The sequence below is a fragment of the Aplysia californica genome, unplaced genomic scaffold (genome assembly GCF_000002075.1).
Source record: "Aplysia californica isolate F4 #8 unplaced genomic scaffold, AplCal3.0 scaffold00104, whole genome shotgun sequence".
Classification (NCBI taxonomy): domain Eukaryota; kingdom Metazoa; phylum Mollusca; class Gastropoda; order Aplysiida; family Aplysiidae; genus Aplysia; species Aplysia californica.
This window is the reverse complement of record NW_004797374.1, coordinates 597,392-622,194: the sequence shown is the minus strand read 5'-3', so window position 1 is coordinate 622,194 and position 24,803 is coordinate 597,392. Positions and strand designations below refer to the sequence as shown.

At 38.6% G+C, this 24,803-nt stretch overlaps 2 protein-coding genes across 10 annotated transcripts in view; one reads left to right on the top strand and one right to left on the bottom strand.

Annotated features, from left to right (window-relative positions):
• The window catches only part of LOC101856959 (septin-7), a 125,684-nt gene extending 119,284 nt beyond the window's left edge, over positions 1-6,400 (top strand). For all 7 annotated transcript variants that reach the window (XM_035969005.1, XM_035969006.1, XM_005095444.3 and 4 more), the window contains one exon: positions 37-6,400. In XM_035969005.1, the coding sequence (XP_035824898.1) occupies positions 37-64 (28 nt within the window). In that variant the 3' untranslated portion in view covers positions 65-6,400. The remainder of the gene's footprint in view (positions 1-36) is intronic.
• Positions 6,401-8,429: 2,029 nt separating this feature from the next.
• On the bottom strand, positions 8,430-24,673 carry LOC101856567 (centromere protein N-A). 3 transcript variants are annotated; one of them, XM_005095441.3, is made up of 9 exons: positions 24,309-24,673; positions 18,900-18,945; positions 18,068-18,118; positions 17,316-17,407; positions 14,278-14,478; positions 13,604-13,705; positions 12,030-12,105; positions 11,294-11,424; positions 8,430-9,624 (listed from the first exon to the last, which is right to left on the bottom strand). In XM_005095441.3, the coding sequence occupies exons 1-9, from the start codon at positions 24,471-24,473 to the stop codon at positions 9,424-9,426; spliced, it is 1,065 nt and encodes a 354-aa protein (XP_005095498.1). In that variant the 5' UTR covers positions 24,474-24,673; the 3' UTR covers positions 8,430-9,423. The 3 variants fall into 3 exon arrangements, with proteins under 3 accessions (XP_005095498.1, XP_035824897.1, XP_035824896.1); XM_035969004.1 differs by having other exon boundaries at positions 24,553-24,660; XM_035969003.1 differs by lacking the exon at positions 24,309-24,673 and adding an exon at positions 20,244-20,347.
• Positions 24,674-24,803: the final 130 nt, after the last annotated feature.

Genomic DNA, 24,803 nt, shown 5'->3' with positions numbered 1-24,803 from the left:
GAATTTGAGTTTTTTTTGGTTGTTTCTTTTCCTCAGTAAAAAAGACAAGAAGAGGTTATTTTAGCATCAGCCTTCCACTAGGTAAGCTTGTACCAGAGGGGCCATACATACAACCGGAGGGATCTTCTCTCAGCTCTAGACGGAGCAGCAGCAGCCGCAGCAGCAGCAAAACCACATCCCTACTGCAGCCGACCAGAATCATCCGTTTTATTTCGAAAAAACCTAATTTTCATTTGATAATATTTTTGGGGGGACACATCTGTGTTTCTCATCGTGCGATATTGTATTTTCATCCATCTTTTTCTGAGTATTATTTCAGTCACTTTTTTTCCCCCAGCACTTATTTGACTCATTTTGTGTTGCAAGTGCTGTAAAACTTTTACTAGAACTAAACAATAGTTTTTTTTGTGCCCATGTTGTACGGACACGAGACGTGGCCCTCCACGGAGCCCATTCACTGTTACTGTTGCCTCTGTTCTCTGCATGGCACGGCTCTACTCTGGCTCTTATGTTGTTTCGTTAAACCAATAAAAAAAGCATTTATTTTTCCTTATACCGGTTTCAGTAATTTTGTAGAGAATATGACATGTATTTGCAGAGGTTACTGACCCCTGTTGTAATCAAGTATGGCTTAAGTAAGATTATGTAATCACTGCAGACCCACAGAAGGTGGAGAATTATTACAATTACAATTTTGTCAGCACGTGGGAATTGGAACTTAACTCTTACAAGTCGTAAGCCTGTTCCCTGCTTCATCGCAACAAGTTCAATTTGACATACGATTAGGTTTGCATTTTGAGCACGTCATCGTTGTTGTTGTTGTTGTTGTTGTTGTTGTTGTTGTTCTTGTTATAGATCCAGAACATTTTCAGCTTAAAGGGAAAGTTTTTAAGCTTTAAGGGTGTATTACTCACCCAAAAGCTAAGAAAAGAAATATTTTTTTATACAGTATGAGGAAACAGGTGCAGTACAGGCAAACAAGTATTTTATGATAAATGAGGAAAACGAGAAACAACAATAATTATAATACAGCATCTAAGCAGAAGACATGCCGACCAGTAAGAGTTGAGCAATGAAAGATTTTCTTGCCATGACTTTGTTGTGCACCATGATTAACTCAGCAAACTGTTGTGAAGTGCCGACTGCGAGACAACCTGCTTTCTCCTTTCTAGTATTGCTCATATAAAGCTGTGCTCCGATCCTCCATCAGTTTACATATATGCATAGACATCTGGATCCTGCTGACCCATATATCGCCAGATCTGTTCATTGCTTTTTATCGTCATTTGCCTCTATCTTATATTTCTGTTTTGTCTTTTTCAGAATTATTTTTTCTTTCTGATATTTAAAGTATACCTCTCAATTTTCACCGCAAGCTAAGTATTTATGCTGTAAATTTGTACATTTGGCCTTTAGTTTTCTAAGCTAGTTCAGAATTGTAAATTTTGGCGAAATCAAGCTTATTAAAGTAAGACGTTAGGGGCTGTAGTTTTGCCCAAGACCGCGTAAGATTGCTCTTCTTCTGAGTGTACTGCTGCGAACGTCCCCAGGACCATGGGAGTATTTTCTCTTGCCAGCTAGGTGTCTTGTACCTTTATCTAGAGACACTGAAAGATTAAAGGAAGCCACGTGTGTGTGTGTGTATCATTTGTGGAGTTTGATTCTCAAACTGTACAGGGGAACTAATTAATGCCGTTTTCTGCTCCCTGACCCCGTAAGCTATGGCATTTTTTTTGCGCAGTGAAGAAAACCCTAGAGTACGACAGTTTAAGGTCTTATTGTTATCATTTTTTTGGGGTGATAACTACTCCAGTCTTTAAAATAAACAACACATTTAATGGGAGTAAAACAGAGACAGCTTACATTTTGTTTTGATATTTAGAGGCATGTGTATATTGAGTAATCTTGTCTCCTCCGGCTCTTGGGAAATGTTGATGAGCAGCCAAAATGGCTTCCTGGGCTTCCACTGTGCCACGTTGTCCGCGCTCGGGTGAGAAAATTCTTTCTCTGGTTTCGTCAGTCACAGTTAACCTCTTTGCAACATGTTCTTGCCAGTTTTGTTTTGATGTGTACTCCATCAGTTTAAGAGAGAGAACATTGAGGACCATAGCTCAGCTGGCAGAGGTTGTTTATTTGCCTTCATGAAATAATGTCATTTTACATTTTTGGCTCAGTACTTGAAAAACCAATAATTCCAGATAGCTTTTACGCAGAGTAGTCTCACGCTGGCTTTTTTTTGCTTCACCTAACACTGGAAACTTTGTCAAATTCCCCTGGACTGATAAAGAAATAATTGTGTAGATCTTTGTTTTTTAGCCAAAGGAAGAAATGTTTGAGATGTAACTTCTTCCCTCCCAAAACAACCCTTTTGTAAATTTTGTGATACTTTAACAACAGTATCGTCACTTTCGACGAGTGCAGTGTTCTCATCAAGTATCCTGTTGCCTCGGCGTGACTGTGAATGTTCTCCTGTTTGTGGCACTGATCCAGGTAATGGCAATTCCATGTAAAGGGGAATTACTTTTAAAACTCAGAAAGATCTTCCCATGTTTTCTCCCTGATGCCAAACTGAACCACTTCTTAAAGCGAAGGCTTCTAGTGTGTAAAAAAAAAGTCGAGGCTTGTAACCTCACATTTTGTTAATGTTATGAAGTTAACGAACCCTGCTCCAGAGATGTGTAACAACAAAAAGCATTACATCAAGTGGGGCAAGTTTTGGTGAGGTGCGTGTCACAAAATGTGATATGGCAAATAAAAGGACAGTTGGCATTTGTATTGCTGGGGTGGCCACAAGCAGGATGGACTTCGAGCTCGATCACGCTCAATCACGTTCCCTTGAATGTATCCTCATGCCTTGTAGTGCAATAATCATTACCGATGTCCGCGTGACGTTGACAGCCACTGTCGGCTGTGAGCCACCGCAGTCTGCACCTCTCAAATCATCCTCAGTAGTAAATCATATCAGATCATTATAGTTAATAATATAAGAAAGCTGTTTTATATAAAGTGTAACAATACTTAGAAAAAGCATAACGTGTAATTGTGTCTCGTGTCATTTAGTCAGCTGTGAACAACAGCCCGCAGCTCTCAAATCATCTCTAGTAAATCATATCAACAAATGAGTACAATTAATAAAAAGAGCTGTTTCATATAAAGTGTAACAATACTTAGAAAAAGCCTAGTGCGTAATCGTGTACTGTGGGATTTTGCTGTTGGGCTGTATCTGATCATGAGGTGGTTCGAGGAAATGAAATTTGCGTCCTGTTGGACTGGCTGGGACCAGCGGTCGTGGACCCTTTGCCTTGCTCAGAATACAAATAATTTTTTTTTTTTCAGCATTGTTGTTTGGGTTTTGGTTTTATTAATGTATACCTTTCTTCAAACTGAACTCACTCTGTGTATTTTTTACAGCTAGTATCCTTCAGTTCAGTGAATAAATTCAGTTGTTTTTTTTTCCTCGCGCATTATGATGTACCGTATCCATACAAACTTTGAAGAATAAAAGATAAGTTCACATACATGTATGGCAATATTTTTGTTTCCAATACAAGTGTAATACAAATATAATACATTCAGGCCATTGCATATTTTTTACCATTTCTATGATTAATTCTTCCTATAATATCATCATGATGTGTACTTTGTGTAAAGTTGATGTGCTTGCTGTTTGTGCCCCCAACTTTTCTAGTCTTTGTCGTCGTTTTCCACCAGGCTCTGTATATGGCTCTTGCTCTCCTCTCTCTCTTGTTCTTATTGCTCAAATGGTTTAGATCCCTTTGGGGTGTGTCCCCCCCACCCTCATTTATCTATGGCAGGGTTGCAAGCAACATTGTAAGTGTATTTTTTAAAATTCATGTCATAACATTCGGGAAGTGATTTTGAATGTTTCAAGGGTCCCCACTGAGTTTATAGAAGGATGCTGATGCAGTGTAAGCTCGTTCAAATCTTATCGAATCAGAGATCTATTATTTTTTGGGATGAATAAAAAAAAATCAGGATTTCTGAAATTGCCTGGATTTTGCGCGACTTGTTGATACAAGTTGTAGTAAACAATATCATCTGTTAATTTTTTCTCCCCACACTCATGTTTTCACGGGGTCAAAATAGTTCAAGGTTTTTTTTCATAACCAGTTGGTACCTCTGGAGTATATATATAGTGGAAGAAACTCGAGTAGCAATTAAAAGTTTCTAGATTTCTGTTTTGTGGCTTTTTGGATCTATCATTGTGAACTAGGACAAAAAGCAAGATAAAAGCAACAGTGAGTACTGTTCATCAACCTCTGGCACCTCTGTTTCAGTCACTATGCAGATAACTTTGTAACATGCTTCTGAATCTGTAAATGTTTGCCTGCTGTGTGTAGAAGCTGCAGTTTGCTGATGAGTAACTTAAGTTTTCCTGTAGTTACCTCCTATTTAAGATATTGACTGTAGTCCAAGATGGCGTCAGCCCACTTCCTCTACTCTCAGTCACAATTGTAACAGAAAGTGTGTATAACCCACTTCTTCCACGTACCACCAGAGTGTTTTCTGAGGACTTAGCTCATTAGATTCTGTGCTTATAGTTTGATTAAATGAAGAAAAGTATTTTTAAAAAGCAGCTGAAATGATCTCTTGCACGTATGTACAGTATTTAGGCATTACATTTTTTTTGTTTGCCTGTCGCTTTACTCTTAGGTGTATAAATGTTCAGAGGGAGAGCCTGACTGAACTGTTAGTTTTATGTTCACACTATAACGTACTACAAGTCTGAGGAGGGGACTGATTTCATTTTGGTCTAGAGCTCGCTTTTTGTATTTACTTCATGTTGGTGCCGTATACAACAACCATTAAAAAAAAGATTTAAGAAGATGGTGCTTTTTATTTCTTTCCACTTATTTCCTTGTGTTATTCATCTGTACATCTGTAACTTGAGCGAGAAGCAGTTAAAAAAAAATTAGAAAGCTATGCAAGAGGTAGTGAAAGGACAAAATAAATAATGCTATCATAGGAAAGGCTTACTTTCTTACTCAACTTTAATCTGTTGGGTAGTTTTTGGGCTGATTGAGAAATAATCAGTTGAGTTAACGTTATGTTTATTTATGGAAGTGCCAAATTGTACTGATATACCATCATGTTTATTTCCGACACCCTAGATTTGATTTGTATACTTCAGCAGCGGTCCTATCAAGACAATAGTTTGGCCTTGTTTTCTTTTTGTACCAATAAAATCATGAGATAAATGTTTACCTTCCACTCCCGATATAGCTGCTCCTTTCCATCATATCCCATTAGAATTGCTTTCTATGCAATAAAAGTTATAGATGGACTCGCTACGCTTAATATAGTTTACTGAAATCAACAGACGTTATTTGCTGTTCCTGGCTAGTGATGAAGTTGAAGGTGACAAATTAGATGGCCAATGCCAGACTCCAACATATCTGACTTTGAATTTGTTTTGTGTTATTATTTTTATTTGAGTAAAGTTACTTTGGTTTGCTCCCTAAGCATCATTAAACGTCACTGTCATTGGAGAAGCAAAGTGAATTTAATTTTCTTGTTTTTGAAAGAAAATCACATGTTTTTCCTTGGTGCAGATCCTCCATTTTAAAGGAGGAGATAAGTGTAATTCAGTGGAAACTGAGCAGGCTAGGCTGTCTTCCTGCACATTTCTCTTTGGTGCAGTGGTAGGAGACTGCAAAACTAACCATGATTGAGATTTGTTGTTTTTGGTCTTTTGAGTGAGTGTCGCTCTACAGAAAACCCATGATCCAGCTTACTTATATTACGCGTGAACTGTAAATACTCTCATTCTAATTCTTGTGTTTGTTGTCAGGACTTTTTGTTTTTGTGCATGCGCCAGCTTTGTGTTGCAAGGCGGGGGAGGGGGGGGGGGGGAGGGGAGCTGAGACCAGACCTGCCAACCACTCCAGAATAGGAAAAAAAAATGGGAACTTTTTTTTCTTCTCAAAACCTTCCCTCAAAATATGAGTGTTTTGGAAGGACAAATAAGATCAGAATCTCCAGTAGATTCAGATTACATAACAAACCAGCCACGGCAAATAACCGAGCATTACTAATAAACGCGAAAGAAAATGTGTCATGTCATTTATGGTAAGTTGGAAAAATAGGGCAAAAATATGCCAACAAAAATGTGTATTTTCATGTCAAAGTCACATACGTCCAAGGGGAATGGAACTCAAGAAAGAAAAAAATCAGATTATATGCAAATCCTATTGGGATTCTTCAACAGGAGAAGAAAAAAAATGGGAGAGCTCGTATTTGATCGGTGTAGTTGGCAGGTCTGTGAGACTAGTGTAGGCTGTGTTGTGGGATGTGTTTATTCCAAGTTCTGTACTCGTTTTTTTAAACAAATAACTGATCATCACCTTCAATGTAATAAATATTTCACATTAAAAAATTACTCTTTGTGTTTTTACTTTTGTTTCAGTTACTGTGACAATTAACTGTTTTGTTACAAATTATCTACTAATGTTAGATGTGCCTGAGGCTGTCATATTATGAAGCATCTAACACTTAGATGCACTCTGTATGCTGTTTCGGAGCTAAAAAAATTGATTAGAAATAATTTTTAAAAAATTTTTTTAAAGTTTCGACATGAGAAAAAAATAATGTAGCGAATGAGTTGACATTGGAATTAAAGAGCCAATTCAATGCTGTTAGTAATGGTGTATGGTATGTGTGTACTTTTCCTTTGTAGTTGTAGTTTCTATTTTTACAAATTTTCTTTATTCTATTTCTTACTGGTTATGGTTAGTAATTGCCACTTCAGTCACAATGAAAAGACACACTGTACACCAGCAGGAGGTGCTTTAGTATTAGTTGTAGTAAGAGTTTTACGGCTTTTGCAGCACAAATATTTATTATATGCACTGAAGATTAGAGGTGTTACTAGAAAGTAACAATATATACGAAGAAAAGATGGAGGAGAGGACAGATTTTTTATAGGGAAGAAAGAGCAAACACCACCAAAGCACCTGCAATTTTCCTAGTATTACAAAGTCCTTTTTCAGATGCGTATGCGTGGTGATTAGGGAGTAGGGCCTACCTTGGTGTCATTTCTTTTTTTACTTTGTCTTTTCTAACCTAACCATTGGTCTGGTCCAAGTCTTCAATATGGCCCACTTGAGTCTAATATATCAATATGGCACTACTGGCGCCTGTGCTGTAGCTGTTGTGTGCTTAACTTCAGCGTCGCATACAAGAGATCCAAGTATGATTCCCAAGTAGATCTACAAGTAGGGGGGAACTTTTAGTCATTGTCTTTCTGCCAGGATGTTGTACCCCTCCCAGCTCGAGTTGGCTCTGACAAGCAGGGTCAGAAACCTGCCTTCTAAATCACTGAATTGTGTCGATGGGGGCGTAAAAACACCTGCAGTCACAAGTACAAAAATTAACTGTCTCCCAACAACATAAAGATAAAAAATAGTTATAGACCGCCAGCTGCTTTGGGCAGGGTCTGAGTTATAGCCAAATACTAGACTTGGCAAAGTGAACAGATGGTTTGAGATCTAAAATCTATTATTTATATTTCAATTTCATTTCAATCAAAATTGTTATCTATTGAGAGCTTCCTTGGATTGATTGAATATATATACTCAATAATATATGAGGGTGGTTTGTCAGAAAACTTTTATCACAAGTGGCCGCTATGAGCATGTTTTGAGGCCAACTTATTGCAAAAATGACTGACCGTGGTCACCTTAGCCAGAGACCGCTACAATAGATTAAAAATGCAAGACAAACATGGGTGTCACAGAGCAGTGGTCGTTATTACAAGATGCCACTGTGCAGAGGTGACTGCTTAGGCAGGTTCAACTTTATTAATAACACAAGTTGAAGTCTGAGAGTGAGAGACATGAACAAGTTTTGTTCATGAGAAAAAAAGCAGGCCAGAACATGCTGCTATGGAGAAGCAGGATTTTGATGAACTTCTCACCTCAAGGAAAAGGCTCATTGATGTGCCATTGTCACAGTGAAATCATTTTGAAAAACCCTGAATTTTGTATTTCACGAAAAGTGACTGCCTAGTACAAGGGGATGATAAGGCTACTTGTCCACTGAGACAGACACGGCCCAATTTTTTGTAGAGGGGAAAAAAATGGTCGGGTTATTTCCATCTTGTGTGCGGATGTGTACACTATACCGCTGTCGTGGCGGGCCATGTTCTCGGTACGCGGCTATAAATAGTCAAGAGGTCACAAGAACCCAAGGCGGGAAAAAGAAATGATCATCATCATCTAAGTCACTATCTAAACAAACATTTCTATCGTTACCATCACTTCAATGGTCATCTCCTTGCTGACCTCACCATCGACTTCTTCATCTTGACACCCATTATTACTTCAAAGCTCACCACAAACATATTAAACAGAAGTTAAAAGACATAATGATGATTCTTGACTTCAACGAAGCAAAAAGAAAAAGAGTAATAAGGTTGTACGTATTTATTTTTTTCATTAATTAAGACATTTCTATATCAGTAATCAGTATACACATTTTTGGAGAAATTTGTACACTTCCATGCAGGTTAATTGAGATGAGAATGATATTGAAGTCGCTAATTTCTTCTCTAGAAGCTTTTAAAATAATATTTTGTCAACATGAACATTTTGAACATTAGACTATTGTCAAAGCACCAGATCAATATTTTGAAAAGAGATCCTCCCCCCCCCTCCCCCACGTTTTTGCCTCTCATTTGTATTTCATATTAGAAAAATGAAAATAAGAGAAATTATAATTTCAAAGACTAATTATAGTTAATACAAGTACCATCTGAAATTTAAAGACACACCAGCAAAATGTCTGTGCACCATTTTATAGATGCTTTCCAAATGAAAAATAATAAATAAATATAAAGTACAATTGCATCATTTATACATATACTGCAAATTATACTTACCTAATCACTGACACATAAAACAAAAATACTTCACAAGTAGAAGTTCAGTGTAGTCGGTTTTTAACCATTGCAAAATAAAAACAAATTCACAGTAAAATGTGACTTCTTTCTGAAAAAAAAACAACCAAGCACCATAAAAATGCAGCTGAAATTGGTTAAAAGGTAAAACTTGTCTAAAACACATGAAGTTTAAAAATGTTTATGGCAATGGTGGCTTCATTGTTAGAGGAAATTTCAAATAAAACAAAGCTTCAATCATATTGGATTCAACTATAATAAATTCAATGAAACCAAATTCTTTTTTTTTTTAAAGCAAAATCTTCACACTGTTCCAATTTCATTTAAGTACATTTTGTTTGTTGTGAATAAACACAAAAGTGTCGATTCAGATTTTTTTGAAAATTGACACAATTCTTCAAAAGAGTCTGATAACGATTTTTCTCTATCGAGACAATAGTTTGTTGAATTTTCACCAGAACAAGAAAAGTGATGGTGTAAAGTCTCATCGTCCAGTGTCACGATCATTAGTTCTTTTTCTTGTCCTCAATGGTGAACGAGTTCCTTGCGTTGCTGGTGATAGTGGTGAGATGTTTGGGCAGGGGGAACTTGACATACCCTGCGTCTGCCAGCTGACAGAACCCGTCCAGGATGGATTTTCCTTTGATCTCGATCGTTGCCTGACACTTGAGATCCGTTGTGGGCTTCCCGCGGAACTGGACGTTGAACTGGTAGAAAAACAAAACAAAAACATCATAACTCTACTCCAGTCAATGTAGTAGCCAGCAGGTCAATGTAGCTTTCAAGCAAATTATGGTGACCAGTGTCCGTGTAAAGTAAATTAAAATAAATATCAGCACAAGTTTGCAAAAGAGATTATTGCAATTGTGAAATATGGAACTCTTCAGGCTGTAAAGAAACAAGCCTGAAAAAATAATACCGTCAAAATGTCCATAATGGCCACCCATAGAAGAGGAGATAGAGGTTGTCTTAGTAGGTACAAGAAACTAAATTTTCAAAGTAGCTGTATGCCAGATTTATCTGTGCCATTTGAAAGGCCTATATCCAGTGAGCATTTTGGTACCCCATCTTTAACCTCTCAGTCAATTTTTAAGAAAATGGTAGTTGTTTAAAATTTGATCAAATTTGTTAAAGTCAGTCACTGGTTACAACCCCATGTTTGACAGATAATAAAAGAGTACCAATTGCACTAAACATCTCCATTTTAACAGAGTACAATCACTATAACAAATACCAAATACATGGAGCCTAATTTTTTTCAAGACAGGGAGATCATTACAAATCAGTATTTTATTGCCTCAAACACGATTATCTGTCGTTATTTCGACAAAAACACAGAGCGTTGACCCGGCCGGCCGGCGCCGCACCAGCCCCCGCAGCAAAAGAGTCGGCTCTATCGTAGTGTACCCCGCATGCGGGGTCACATGCTTTCCAAGTCTCGCGGAAGGATTGATGCAAAATAATTCCACACTTATTACTTTATTCTAATAGGGAATGAACTGATCTTTTAATTGAAACCTTTTTAAGCCTGTATTTTACATATTTCGTGTAAAAAAATATCTTAGAAAATTTTGACGCTATTTTTTAAAGGCTTTCTATTTAAACACCAAAGGCCAAAAATATACCACGGGAAAGCCCCTTCAAAGCTCTACAGTTCTCTGCCAATGAAAAGACGGTATTTAATCATCCCACGTTCCGCGAAGCATTTGAATGCACGCATATCAATTTTGGAACCAGCCGACAATGCATTCCGACCCCAAGGGGCTTCGCTTTCCTCTGCCATTCTCCAGCTCCTAATAATCGGATATATAAATAACTTACACCATTGTAACGAGGAAAAGCTGAACTTTTACAAGGTGTACGACATTTGGTGTTTGATAGTGAAAGGGCAAAGAAACAGCGATCGGAATTACCCCGATTTCACCGATACCACGCGATCGGAAGGCTGCGAGGCCGTGTTTACGCTACCTAGTCTTAGACAGGAGGACATCTTTGACAGTGTCATTATAACTTTTTTTTTTTATGCAAGGGGGAACAAAGTGGGAAGTGGTTGTTTATACAAGAAATATTATAGTCTTGAACAGGTGGTTGTAAAAGCAGGTTCAACTGTTACTATTATCCATGGAAGCCTCAAAGTCAGGACTCTCTAACACAGAATAAGGCCAAATGACAAGAAGAAGCAAGCCCCAGGAAGATGAGAAACCTACAAAGAAATTATATTCCGCCAATTTCAACACCTGTCAGATCAACCTACTGAGGGTCACGATTGGGAAGAGCAGTGAAAAAAGAATTCAATAGAGATGACGTTATTCACAGCTCTTTCTGGCAGGCTTTTAATCACAAAACTGCTTGTGAGATATTGGAGTGAAGACTAGCCTTGTATTCCAGCTTTTCCAGAATGGGCCGAGACGAGGCGCCAAAATTTGCCACCAGCGACTCCCGCCTCGAGCGCTTGAACTTTCTGTTGTCATCCACGATTCCTTCAACTTCACCAGGCTCCTTCAATTCTGAGGAGCACATCATTCAATAACTTCAGTATCTTTTATACTCAAGTACTAAACATAGTGAAAGCAACAGAAAAAATTTGTAAAAGTAGATTGGTACACAATTTGTACAGTAAACTTAATCACAAAAAAGAATATACTTACAAAATGTTTCGTAATTTTGTGATGAATTCACATATTGCAGTAACAAGAGGTAAAAATATTCCAATCTTGAAAGCAAACCGTTTTAGTTCAGCCTCAGAATCTAAAAACCATGACCAAAAATAAGAGTTTGCCACAAAATCCTGCCAGGAATAAGAATTTGGGAAATCAAATCAGTCTCCAGAATCCCAGTACACCGAGATTACACAATGGGCCGATCATGTCAAATAAGGCAAATAAACACATGTATTTTCACATCATTAATGATAAGTCTTGCAAACAATGCAAGTACACCTGTGTACTTTCATGTCATTTACGATAAGTTACCAATGACCAGTGGAAAAGGAAATCAAGAAAAAATAAAATTTTATACAAATACAGTAGGCAAAAAAAACAACCCCCAAAAAATCGGAGTGCCCCGGTTTTATCGGAGTACCTAGCAGGTTTGAACCCTGCCCGTCACTGACCTGTTTCTTTTCTCTTTTGGCCAACACACAGAGGGTTCTCCATAGTCTCCTGGTCACGGTAGGCAGAGGACATCGTCTGCAGACAGACACACTCACAGTCAAACTGCCTAAGTGAGAGTTGGTGTCATGCATACTCTGGAACACTGACATGACTTCATTCAACACAGTGGAGTCGGTTTGAACCAAATTCTGCACTTCCGCTGGAATTTCTCCTTTTCAGCCACGTTTTCATTTAGAAAAATTGTTTAAACAGCGAAGAAAAAAAATTGGGTATTTGATTTTCTTTCAGTTTAACGCTGTTTTCGGATAAACTGTGTTCTGTTAAAGCAAACTCCGCAGTATTTACCATGTTAGTCCTCTGAGGGGAAAACAGTACTGTAGTGAATTGGACACAAAACATTAACCTCTACATATAGTTTCTATTGACTCCTAAGCACTCATTTGGACCTCATTAAACTGCATATATAGAGTAAAATATCAATTGTACGAACACAGCATTCTCCCCAAAGAAAGTGAGTGTTGTAATCGATCCAGAAAGTGAGAGTTGACACCATACTTCTTTTTGCTTCAGCCTGAGACCTCCCCCCCCCCCTGTAGAAATAAAACATTATTAATATATATAGATGATAAACACAATACAGTGAAATTCGGATTCAATGAGGTCGCCGGGCCTGACCTAAAATCACGTTGAATGCGAGTGTTCGTTATATTAAACATGAGGTTTCGTGCAGATAATTACAAATAATTAGAAAATAATGTACAAAGAGAAGTAACAAGTGGTGCCTGAAATGCCTGCATATTATGAGCTGTCCTAAAAAAAAGACCAATTCGTTCAAATGCACGCCTGTGTCATCTCAATTGTTTGCCAAAAGTTGGGTTGCTGTGTAGAGCCTAGCATACGGTAACTTTTGATTCCATAGACCAGAGCACAATTCATTACGCAGATCTACGTCAAGACTAGCTTATCATTGTAATAATGCTCAGTTGCCGGGGAAGAGAGACTGTGATGCCGCGTTTGTATCCGCAACGTTCCACGCCCGGACCGATGGGGACCCCCCCCCTCCCCAACCCCTCCGACATGCACACACAGTCACACGTGTGTAGGCCACCCATCCGACCCCGACACACGTCAGAGTAGACACGTGCGTGTGCCAACAACGCATGTGTTGGTATGAAAGAAGGCCGCTGATTGGTCACATGCAATCGGTTAAGTGAATAATGGTTCACGATGCAAGTGCAATGGATGGTTTCCGGGAATAGGGGCCTAGATAAAATTCGTTGTGGGAGAAAAATGAGAGAAGCCACATCTGCGGGGGCTGTTCACACTGGAAGCAAACTGGTTGAATCCGAGCTTGCTGATTTAAGTGTTTGTTGAATCTGGGTTATTTTCATTGATTTTATAGAAGAAAAAAAATGGGGAATCCATCTCCTTTCTTTGAATCTGAGTTCTTGATGAATCCGAGCTCCTTGAATCTGAGTTCCACAGTAGTTTTCTCTCTCACTTTTTGGAACCACGTCACTTTACCCGTCCCCTACAAAACTCAAATGAACAAAGGTAAAAACCAATCACTTACCTCGTTGCTTTTCTTGTGCACAATGTCAGCCAAAGACATCAAATGCCGCCCACTCAGCTGAATGTCCTTCAGACCACTGGCTCCGAACACTTGCTTCACTGCCTGTGGGCACAACAACGTTCTTCAATAAGGGGTTGTTTCACCTCGTAAAAAGATACAAATGTTTACAACAGCTTCATTATGAACACTAACTGGGTTCAAAGCCAGTACCTTTGGCATGAGAGGCAAACACAGTAATCTAACTCTAGGCCACATTTTCATCTGAAGTTCAATAGACAGAACCAAACAGAAAACTAGCTGAGCACATCACAGATTTACCAAAGAATCGTAGAAATGAGATATACACTAGATAAAGAACAACAAGAAGTGCACATCTATCATGCTTTTGTGAGTATTAGGATGAAAGTAGTGGGGAAAAAAGTGACTGAAAATCTCTTGTTCTATTGGCAACAAACAAGGGAACTTAGCTACCTGTAAGTGGCCTCAGTATATACTTTCATGGTGTATTTGCAATATTACTGGAGGAAAAAAAGTGATGAAGTTGAAATCACACACTAGAGATAAAAGGAGTCACCTGTAAATATGACAATACCACACATGTGCAATTAATACATTCAGTAAATCCAATACATTTTTTCTTCCTGAATAAGATAAGTGTAAATTGTTCTAATGACCTGTGACACAATCCTGGTCAGTCGAATTCCTGTCCTATTTACAATCACATATGGAGAGTTCGGAAAAGCCACGAGAAAGACAGAGTTGTTGGGATTGTACGCCCGAGGTCGCGGCCCCTTCTTCTGCTGTTGTTGGAGGGGAGACGAGCCAAAGTGAAGCCTCAGCCAGACGGCGCCCGCGAACATGTTCATGTTGCCGTACTGAAAAACAAAATACGTCAAACAGTGAAAATGAAAACTGCTTTTTTCGTTTGTTAGTTTACACAGCGGTTATAGAGCGCCCATTTAGTTTTGGCTGGCGCGAGGCAAGCAAGCCCGCGCTTCCCCAGGTCAGGGGGTCATTTACCTGCGCCGCCGGGGATTTCCCTAATCAGCCGAACACCGGCAGCGCTCTTGTATTTTTTGCAAAGTTTACCAGCACAGTGAGCCAAAGCTAATGTAAGATGAATATTTTAATAAAGACCACGTAAATATTCAACATATTAAGGAAGAAAATGAAGAAATCGGAAGAACATGGTACATTACACTTAAAAGCTGTGAAGTTCTCAAAAAGGGGACTTAATTTGATAAATGTGTCATGGGTAATCAATTATAAACATCGATTTAAATATGATTGCCCCCAACGAATTCAATCAAATTTGCACACAGGACTGAGAACATAATGAAATTTGTACTGACAAAGGGGCATATGCACGAAGTTTCTGGATCCGTAATTATTCAGGTTTGAAGTTAATTTTTGCAATACTCTTGCTTTGCGACCTTGTTTTTTCATAGCGATATCCACGATACATGTAACTACAGAACAGATCTTTTCTTGCCGATACACTTATGAAAACACAACCTAAACACAAAATACAAAAAGAACACAATATTGCTGGACTGGAGGAATTATCTCATTTTTCCGCTGTAAGCTTTCGTCTTTTGATGGGTGGTGCACACGACAGAGTAGCTCAGGGTGGGTTTGGACGTGTTGTGACTGCATCATTGTTTTGACGTGTTTTTCTTTGTCTGTTAGGCCCACGGTTGCATGAATGAGCTCACTCCCTTGCTCACAATGGAAGGCCATTCCAAACCCACATTTTTGTATCCAAGGAACGCAGTGTTTCTCAAGGATGTGTTGTTTGGGGATGACCTTTTCTTTTGATCGATTTTGATTGAGTAGCACGTGTTTTACGGCACTATCGACTCAAGACCTTTTATTTGCCAAATATGTTTCTGTATAAAGACATATATCGTGTGATGCATGACTGAATATGTGGTATTCTCTCTAAAGTGATTGGCTTTCCATGTGCAATTACTGTGTGGATATCTTTGAAGGTGTCTTTTACGTGAACAAATTTCTCTCTCAGAACAATTAATGCGGTGTCTATTATGCTTTGATTTCGTGTACATGCAACTGTTCCTTTTGCTAAAAATGATGCTAGCTGTCTGTACACATGGGCTGTGATGTATTTTTGGCAGTGGCTTCCTATAAATGAACGGCTGTGGTAGGCCTGTGGTGTGAGGTTGTGTTGTTTGAGGATGTTATCAAATTCAGAGCAGGCAGGACTTGACCTTGGAATAAGCTCCCCAAACTCTAACTCTGACAGCTGATCATGTACACTAGAACCCTTCCTCTCAAATCTCTCTGCTTCTCGTGGATTATCCGACAAAATCTGACAGCCCTGTAACAATTGAATGTCCTCGTTTTTTTCCAGCCCTCTTTCATTTTTTGCCGTAGATATGCACATTTTGTCCTATTCCAGGCGTGCAATTCTCCATAGATTGATGGGCCAGCTGTACATCTATATCATGTGCAGCCTCCTCAAGAAGGCGATGATGTTTGAGCACAATGCCCACCATATGATTATGTTGAGTGTGGCTCTCCATGACAAAAATATTGTTAAAATTGACAACGAAATTCAGATGTAGTAGAGGCAAGAAAACTAAAAACAGCAAGGATGAATGTTCAGAGTGGTGGGTTGGTATTTTTAAAAAATCACAGAAAATCATAGAATAACTTCGTGCATTTGAAACTTGCACATGTAAATGAAAATTGTCCCCACAGTTGATACATGAATTTCTGTTTAAATCGTTGGGGGCCGGATTGATATATCTAAATCCAAACTGAAAAAGTTCTAAACATTGAAGATGCCAGTTTGAAAATCACAGACTTACTTAAATCCCTTGTAAAACTGATATAATCGGACTTACAAGAAAACAAGTTATACTGGCCTACAGGTCAAACATAGCACGTTACAATGAAATCTCAATCGGCCTTGTAGCATTTATAGTTTCAGAGTTAGGAGACTTTCAATTCGCACTAAAACGCCATATTTACTACTGCCCCGGCACAGGAGGAGTGACGCTGCGGTCACCCCAATTAACCCCTCTGACAAGTGATTTATGACTACGCGCTGGGCTGTCGGGCGGGGCGGGCAGGGTGGTGAGGATGGTCGGGGAGGAACTGGGGAAGGAAAACTAAGTGAGCGGTCTGGACGGTATTTTATCCGCTGTGTTTAGTAAGAGTAGGAGTTTTTACAGCACTTGCAAAACAAACAGGTTATACAAGTGCTGAAGATTAGAGGTATTATTAGAGAGTAACATCCAAAAAAAAGGAGGAGAGATAAGTTCAATACATATGTTTGATAGGCATTAAAATTTTTAATCTCTCATAATCTACAAAAGTAATTGATTCAGAAAATATCCTTATCTCAGAGAATGATTTTTTCAACAAACCTTGGTTTTCCTATGCCACCACACATAAAAAGTTGAAACTGTCTTCGACGGTCACCCATTGTTGATGAGAAAAGTGGCTGTCTTAGTTTAGTTTTCGTAGAGGTTTTACGGCGCTCGCAACTGCATAAGGTGCCAGCGGCTGTCTTAGACAGGTGGATGTCTGACAAAGTGTTATATTATAATGTAAAAAAAACAACACAAGGAATGAAATGGGAAGCAGCTGTTTGAACAGGTGATTATCTTATACAGGTGGCCATTAGAGCAGGCTGCTCTATATTTATCATTTCACAATTTGAACAGATATAAGCAGAGCAGCTTACCACACGGCCATTTCTCCAGTTCATCTCAACTGCACTCACAAGTCGTGAACGCAGAGTCCGGGGGTCTAAGTTGAGATCGTTATCGGAGCTCCCTATGGACAGATTCAACAGCATAGGTTCAAAAAATGTAAAGAGCTAAGACAGGTAAACCACCCAAACTGAAATTTCGAGAATACAGGCTCGAGCTAAAAAAACTATCGACAACTGTATATATATATATGATTCTGTTTACTTGTCTTTGCCTGGTTATCTCATTAGACACAGGAAACATAAATTTAAAGAACGGAGAATGCTACAACTACAATGGTATAGCATACATATAGACTGCTATATTTCTTCAAAGTACCTATCTGAAAAAAGCATAAAAAATATAATACTGCTGACAACAATAGCTTCCACAAATAATCAAAACCTGTGCAGTATATAGAGGAAATGATAAAAAATTGGAACACAATTTTTTCCCCGAAAAGGCTGAAACTCAAAGTCGGGCTCTGAGAAAGAACAACATACAATGAAAAGATTTGAAGAGTATCAATAATTTAGATCATTTTGAGTCATTGTAAAATTTTGAGTTACCACGATGTGTCCATTATCATTTTATTAAGTCTGTTAGTAAACAAACAAAATTCTAAAATTTTGTCACAACCGCATAATAAAAGGATGATCCGAAAGAAAAGAAAAATATTTTTTTCCCCACTTGAGTACTGTCTACATATATATATACAAATTAAGATAAAACTGCATATACTGACCATCTAACCTGAACACTTTCCATGATTTGCGGTTGGAATGCAGTTGCATATCTGAAAGGAAAAGAACAATAGCCTATCATTATCATCCATTCAACAAGACAAAACACATCCTATAAAGGAAAAAATACCCTGTTATTGATAGTCTCGTGCAAGACACTTTATTGGTATACTGACCTTTCTCACTAACAAAAAAGAGTGTAGAAATGTGTCAGTAAATTAGTATAAAAAGTGAACATACTCTAAACACAAAAACAGCTTACAGTGTGAAAAAAAATTAATTGTCTCTCTTATTCCTTCCGCTCATTAATTAGAAATTCCTATTGCATCACGCGTTCTATGATTTTTTGATTTTTTAATTTACAAAATCAGCATCTCAGATTCCTCTGTGATTGGGGAGACAATGATGTTCCCAAAACATACATAAATCCCAATCCATACACTGAGAACATGGCATCCATACCAATCTGTCTTCTGAAGACTGAGGACTTCTTCATGCCCATTTGTGGATTTTGCCAAGCCTTCATTCTCAAAAAGGATAGTCCTAGACAACACGATGCATCTTTAGCTTTCTAAATTCTAAGACACATATGCTGCAAATGAATTCATAATTCGCTATGATAGAGATATATGTTCTATGACAATATAGCTTAAATCAGACTCAAGCAATGAAAACAATCACAAGAGCAAAGGATGAGATTCCTATAAATAATCATATAATATATTATACATATAAGGTTTAAATCAAACTTAAGCAATAAATAAAATCTCACAAGAAAAAAATTATGATATACATCAGGTATAACACTCAGACCCTTTTTTATTTTGTACTTACAAGTCAGTTCTAGATCTCCAACAATATCTGCATGTAGACCATTTTCCTGTGTGAAGACAAAACAGTGTAACGGAATCTTTCACAGCATAGATAAGGAAGAAAGGGGTCTTCTATGAGGGTCTAAAACGCAGCAGATTTTCCACGTAAAATAAATTAGTGCAACATGGAGTTTTCCTTGAACTTGCATATTTATATATATATATATGCAGTCAAACCTGCCCTGATGGCCACCTCTATAAAATGGCCACCAGTACAAACGGCCACTTTCCATTTCCCCCTTAACTGTGTAAAACGGGCACCTGTCCAACGCGGCCGTGGCCACCATATTTTACCACACAACCCTTATCACACCAAACAATAACACCTGTCTTAGACAGCCACCATAGTGACTCCATTACGTTTTGTCATAAATTGTGCATTGGCCCCTGGCATTGTGGGCGAGCAGTCATAATCCAATCACCTGTCGTTGTTGTTAGGTAGTCATTCCAACTGATCATGTTGCTTAGGCCCCTCCCAATGTTGACCAACAGGTAACAAATTTTCAACTGCTGGTGAGGTAAGTGTGTGATCCCTCATAACCTATAAGCCCCGCCCAGAACTCATACACAAATCGTAAGTGAGAGGAGTGGTCACTGTTTACTCAGTCTGTAAGAAAGTGACAGAGGATGTCAACATGAACTTGTGACAGAAGCGTCGCTCATTCTCCGAGTGGTGGCGACCCGTGTGTTTGTTATAACATGTCACTTGCTATTCCTCGTCTGATGCATTTAGTTTTATCGTCACCCTTGTGCAAAATCAGCAAATTCAAAATGACAAACAAAATACAAACCACCACCACCACCAACAACAACAACAACAAAAACAACAACAATGCGGCTACTTTTGATTGAGACCTCAGATGGGAATGGTTTTTCTTCATCTCTATCACAGTCCTGCCTAAGACGGCCACCTGTCTTATATGGCCACTTTTCTCCTTGACAATGGGTGGCACAAGTTTGACTGATGTACATATATAATATATATATATATATATTTTTAATGGCTATCAAAGCATTTATTTTAACTTTGCACATTTGACATATTTATATAATAAATAATAAAAGCACTAAAAAGTCCCTATTCTTAAAGTTAAAGACTTTTGCACCAAAATAAACCTGTCAAAAACATTACGGCTACTGCCGTCAAAGCAGGTTTTGACTGTTTAAATAATTATTAGAACCAAAGTTAAAACTAAAATTTAAAAAGATCTAGTTTATCTAAAAACTTAGTCTAAAATTCCAACTAACAACAAGAGTCAGTCACAGGTGACCAAGTGACATTACAAATGGAAGTGGCCATTCTCACCATGTCTCATTATTCTCACCACCTTGTTTTACCGGAAACGACCTTAGAGGGATCAGGGCTGAGGTTACCGAGGCTGATGCTCCACAGGATCATGGGGTTTTTTAAAATTCTTAACTCCAAATGTTCAAGAAGAAGGGGAAACAAGAGGAAAAGGAAAGAAAACAATGAAAGTGAAGAAAAGAGCTTGGATTGCTTGATTAATAAACTAGTTAACACGATTTATCGCCTTCACCCATTAGGTCTGAATAATTTACAACCCCACGTTCGTACAAGCTCTCTGTTCCTTGATCCATAATTTATTTGTGTGCAGGAAGAGAGGCCGGCCATCGTTCAAGTAGGCACTTCAGTGAACGCGCTCACTATAGCGTGACTTGGCTTCGGAAAGTCCCATTGAGTTTTGTTTCCGGACATGACGTCTCGTTGAGACAGTGGGTTCAAACTGCACATATTTTTGTTTAATTTACGGAACAGTCATTCAAGTCCGATACATGTCTTCAAAGACCTTTGGATGACCTTCAAAACGGTTTTTTCCAGATCAATGTGCGACTAATGAGTCTCGAGATATTTTAAGTTGAAAAATAGACAATTTTTAACCATTGATTTTTGATAAATTTTATCGTCATATTTTTTTCAAACTACCCTTGTTGGTAAACCATTCTTTGTTCTTCCAGAAAACGTTTAAATGGTTATTGTAAAAGTCTTACCTTGGCTAGTGTAGTCTTACCCTTTTATCAACCAAATCCGCGAAAACCTAGCTGAACCCTTCCACCGCGACATCGCGCAGAGTCATGACGTCACGTATTTTCGCCTTGAGCTTTTGGCTCCCTCTCCTCATTGTTTGAAATGTATGTTACGAGACAGGGAAATACATCGCCTAGAGATTTTTGAACTTCAGTTTAAAAAGTGAATCAATTTTTATAATGTTTTATAATAACTGACCTTACATTGTGCCTTAGTTAGTTCATTCGATGGTATAAAGAAAACGAGACTTTTTAGAATAAAAAGTACTTCCTTTTCACTGAGCTCACCCCCTTCTTCCCTCCATTTTTACCCCTGCCAAAGCCTTTCATTGCGTATTGCGTAGGGCCTAGATCTAGTATGAAGAGTCCGGACTCGTGTTGTTAACACAGTCAAAATTAAATTGACTATTAAAGTATCTGATGCAATTATTTGCTCATTGATAAAGTTTCTTAGGTCTATTGTTAGTCCTGATCCAGATTTTCTCTATTTTCTGTCGCATGAACAAGAACGAAAAATGCTATGTACTGGAATGTGGGATCCGCTGCATGCCCCCCCCCCCTCTCGCTCTCTCTCTCTCTCTGGGTGTGTGTGTATGTGTATGTATTGTGTGTGTATGTGTGTTTGTGTGTGTGTGTGTGTGTGTGATTTTGTGTGTTCCCACTCCCCTCCTATTTTCAACCGTACCTCTTTTTTCTTCTCTATCCCACATTACCTGCTCTTCACCTTCATACACATTTTCTCTATTATCCTTCTTGTCATCTTTTTCTCTTATAATCGCCACCGCCGCCATCTTTCCACGACTCATGGTATTAGCAGTGTAAGCCTATTACTCTTTTCCACTGACGATACAACCCTGAAGAAAGATGCCAGTTGTAACAAAGTGAGCACTTTTGCTCCTCAGTTCTTACTTTATTTTTATACCTTTTCCTTCCTCTGGTATCCTTAGGATGTCGAGGGGAGGTGCAGGTTTCGGCATTTGTGATAGAATGTTAATTAGTTATATTGTTCCTGGACCTTTTTAACCCCATCCAGTCAGGTCTTTCTTGGTCTTCCTCTTGATTTAAAGCCGGATTCGCGGGTGTTGTAAGCTTTAGCCACTAGTTGTTTCTGGGACATTCAGGTTAGATGTCCGAACCATTTGACTCTTTGACGCTCTACGACCGGTAGACGTATGGTCTCGTTCCTTATGCGGTCTCCTCTGGTGACGTTGGTGGTTTTGCGGAGACACCTAATTTCGCGTGCATTGATTTTTCTTTCTCATGCCTTGTTTAGAGACAATGTTTGGCACTGGTATGTTAATGTTGTTATGAGAAGATTCTATTGATGAGCTAAGATTTCACTTCAGTTGGGATGTTCTTGTGACTGAGAAGGGGTGCCAGTTGGTAGGTCACTGCATTTGCCTTCATAATTCTTGTTTCTTTTTCTTTGTCCATACGCCCATCTAGTGTGAAGATGCTTCCCAAATATTTAAATTCCTCTACTTGTTGTTTTTTTTTTGGGGGGGGGGTTTACAAATAATTTTGAAATTATGGTGAAAATTCTGTACATGGATATCTAATTTCTTAATGTTTCTTTGTAACTTTGCAACTGTTTTGTTGATCTTTTAATGTCTTGATGTGTTTTATTTGTAAGGCACGTGTACCTATTGCTAATTAATGCATTGACAAGAGTCTCAATGTCTTCCACATATATATGTGTTCTTTCTAATATCTAGTTCATATGGTTTGATTAAATTGTATTAACTGAAATTGAAATATATTTTTTTACAAGCTGGTAAAAAAAAGCCACATAGATCTAGATCTAGTACAGGTATCTTTAAAATAATAATGGAAGTTGAAGATCGGAAAAAGTACTAATATTAAATTGATGTGGGTGGGGGTTGGAGGCAAATGTGAGAAAAGTGGTATTTGGGTTGTATACAGACCCGGTAACCGGGAACAAAGTCACAAAGTAGACCAGGTAGGGGAACTCTTTTGTGATTTCGGAGAGTTTTTGCGCCCTCTTGGCTCAGGGTAGAGCTAGGTTCTTCTAGTTCTAGATCTGTGGCCTAGGTCTAGATATCTAGATCTAGGCAGACAGACATAAATCTTTAATCTAGTTTCGCGGCTAGCCTTAGAGATCTAGATCTAAAAATATGAAGATTGCGGATGTCTTTTCGATGAACGATCGTTTTTCCTCCGTTTTGGAGTTGGAGGAATCGCAAGTCGCAATTTGAAGAAAAGAACAATGTCATTTATTTCAATCGAGCAGTCAACCTCTCTATTTCTCTCTCTATCTCTGTATCGATTGCCTTCTCTTTTCCTTTGTTTGTCTCTGTCTTCCTTTGTCCCCACCTATTTCACACTCCATCTTTCTCTCGTTCCCTCCTGCCAACTGGGGCATGTCATTACATTTTGACAGCACCTCTCTCTCTCTCTCTCACACACACACACACACACACACACACACACTATTTCTACCGGGTCTGAGCGCTGAAACTTCCCGAAATCACAAAATTTTAAGAGTTCCCTACCAGGTCTGTATACATTTCGTTTAAAGAAGAAAGTGGCTATTCTCACCCGCCCGGAAGTTCTCGCAAGATCAACTCCTCCCCTCTTCTCTCTCTCTCTGTCTCTTTCTGAATACTGTCTATCGGTGTGGACGATCAAATTGACCAAAACAAAGTTAAAAAATGATGTTAAAACACAAAAAAGTAAATTAATTTGGTTGTCTACAAAGATACTACGGCTATTTAACTTTTCGAATCGAGCCGAACTACGCGGGTCGCCATTTTGTTTTGCCCGGAAATTCTCGCGCTACTCCTCTCTCTCTTTCTCTCTCTCTCTCCACTGCCCACAGACAAAATTGTACGGTTTTAGTAGGCTACAGTTGTAATGGAACGTTTTTTCACGGCACAGAATTCTACAATTTTTCTGTTATCAGTGTAGAATTCTGTGGTTTAGGGTGAACGCAAAATTTGGTGAACGCGCACCGGGTGAGAATAGCCACAAGACTCGCCTGCACTATTCTCACTCCGGGTGAGAATAGAGGTGGCCTTTAAAGAAAGTCCCCAAAAGTGTGTAAGATTATATTTGAACCTGAAAAATTACTAGATCTAGAATCTAGATCTAGATCTAATGAGACCTGTGTACTTAACAGGCTTGAGTCGAGGGCCAAACCTAGATCTAAGTACGGCTAGACTGGCAGTCTAGCCGTAAAGTACGGCTAGTCTCTCAGTCTAGCTCTGTACTTAAGTACGGCTAGCCACTTCGATTCTAGAGATTATAATCTAGATCTACATCTAGAGATCTAGATCTAGAGATATTGATGTAGAGACATTCATACCTCAGACAATGTTGCTACTTTTTCCGCAATCTCAGCTTTCGTAGATCTGTTTTGAAGTAACTGATCAACTTCCGAATCCGCCAGTCTTCCCCATCGTTTTAGAGTTTCAGAAATTGTTGATTTGTGGCACTTCGTAATAACAGAAGAAATTATCAGGTCGTTCATGCTGCTAGGGCTATGGATGAACCAGTTTCATTTATTCATGGAGAAAGGTGGAAAGGAGACATGGCAATATAAAACATACACACACTGATTGACCATCAAGTAAACATAATTTTTCGGCAAACTGAAAGTCAAATCTGCCTCTCTAACTGACTGCCACTGCCGGCCGGACACAAAAAAGAAGTAAAGAAAATGTAAACAATGCATCAATTGCGATACAGATATCGAAAAATGTATATATCGACATCTAAGATCCTTCTGATCTGCAACATGGGTCATGGGTCGGTATGTTGACCAGGTTGTACAGGATCAATAAAACGAAGCATTGTGATT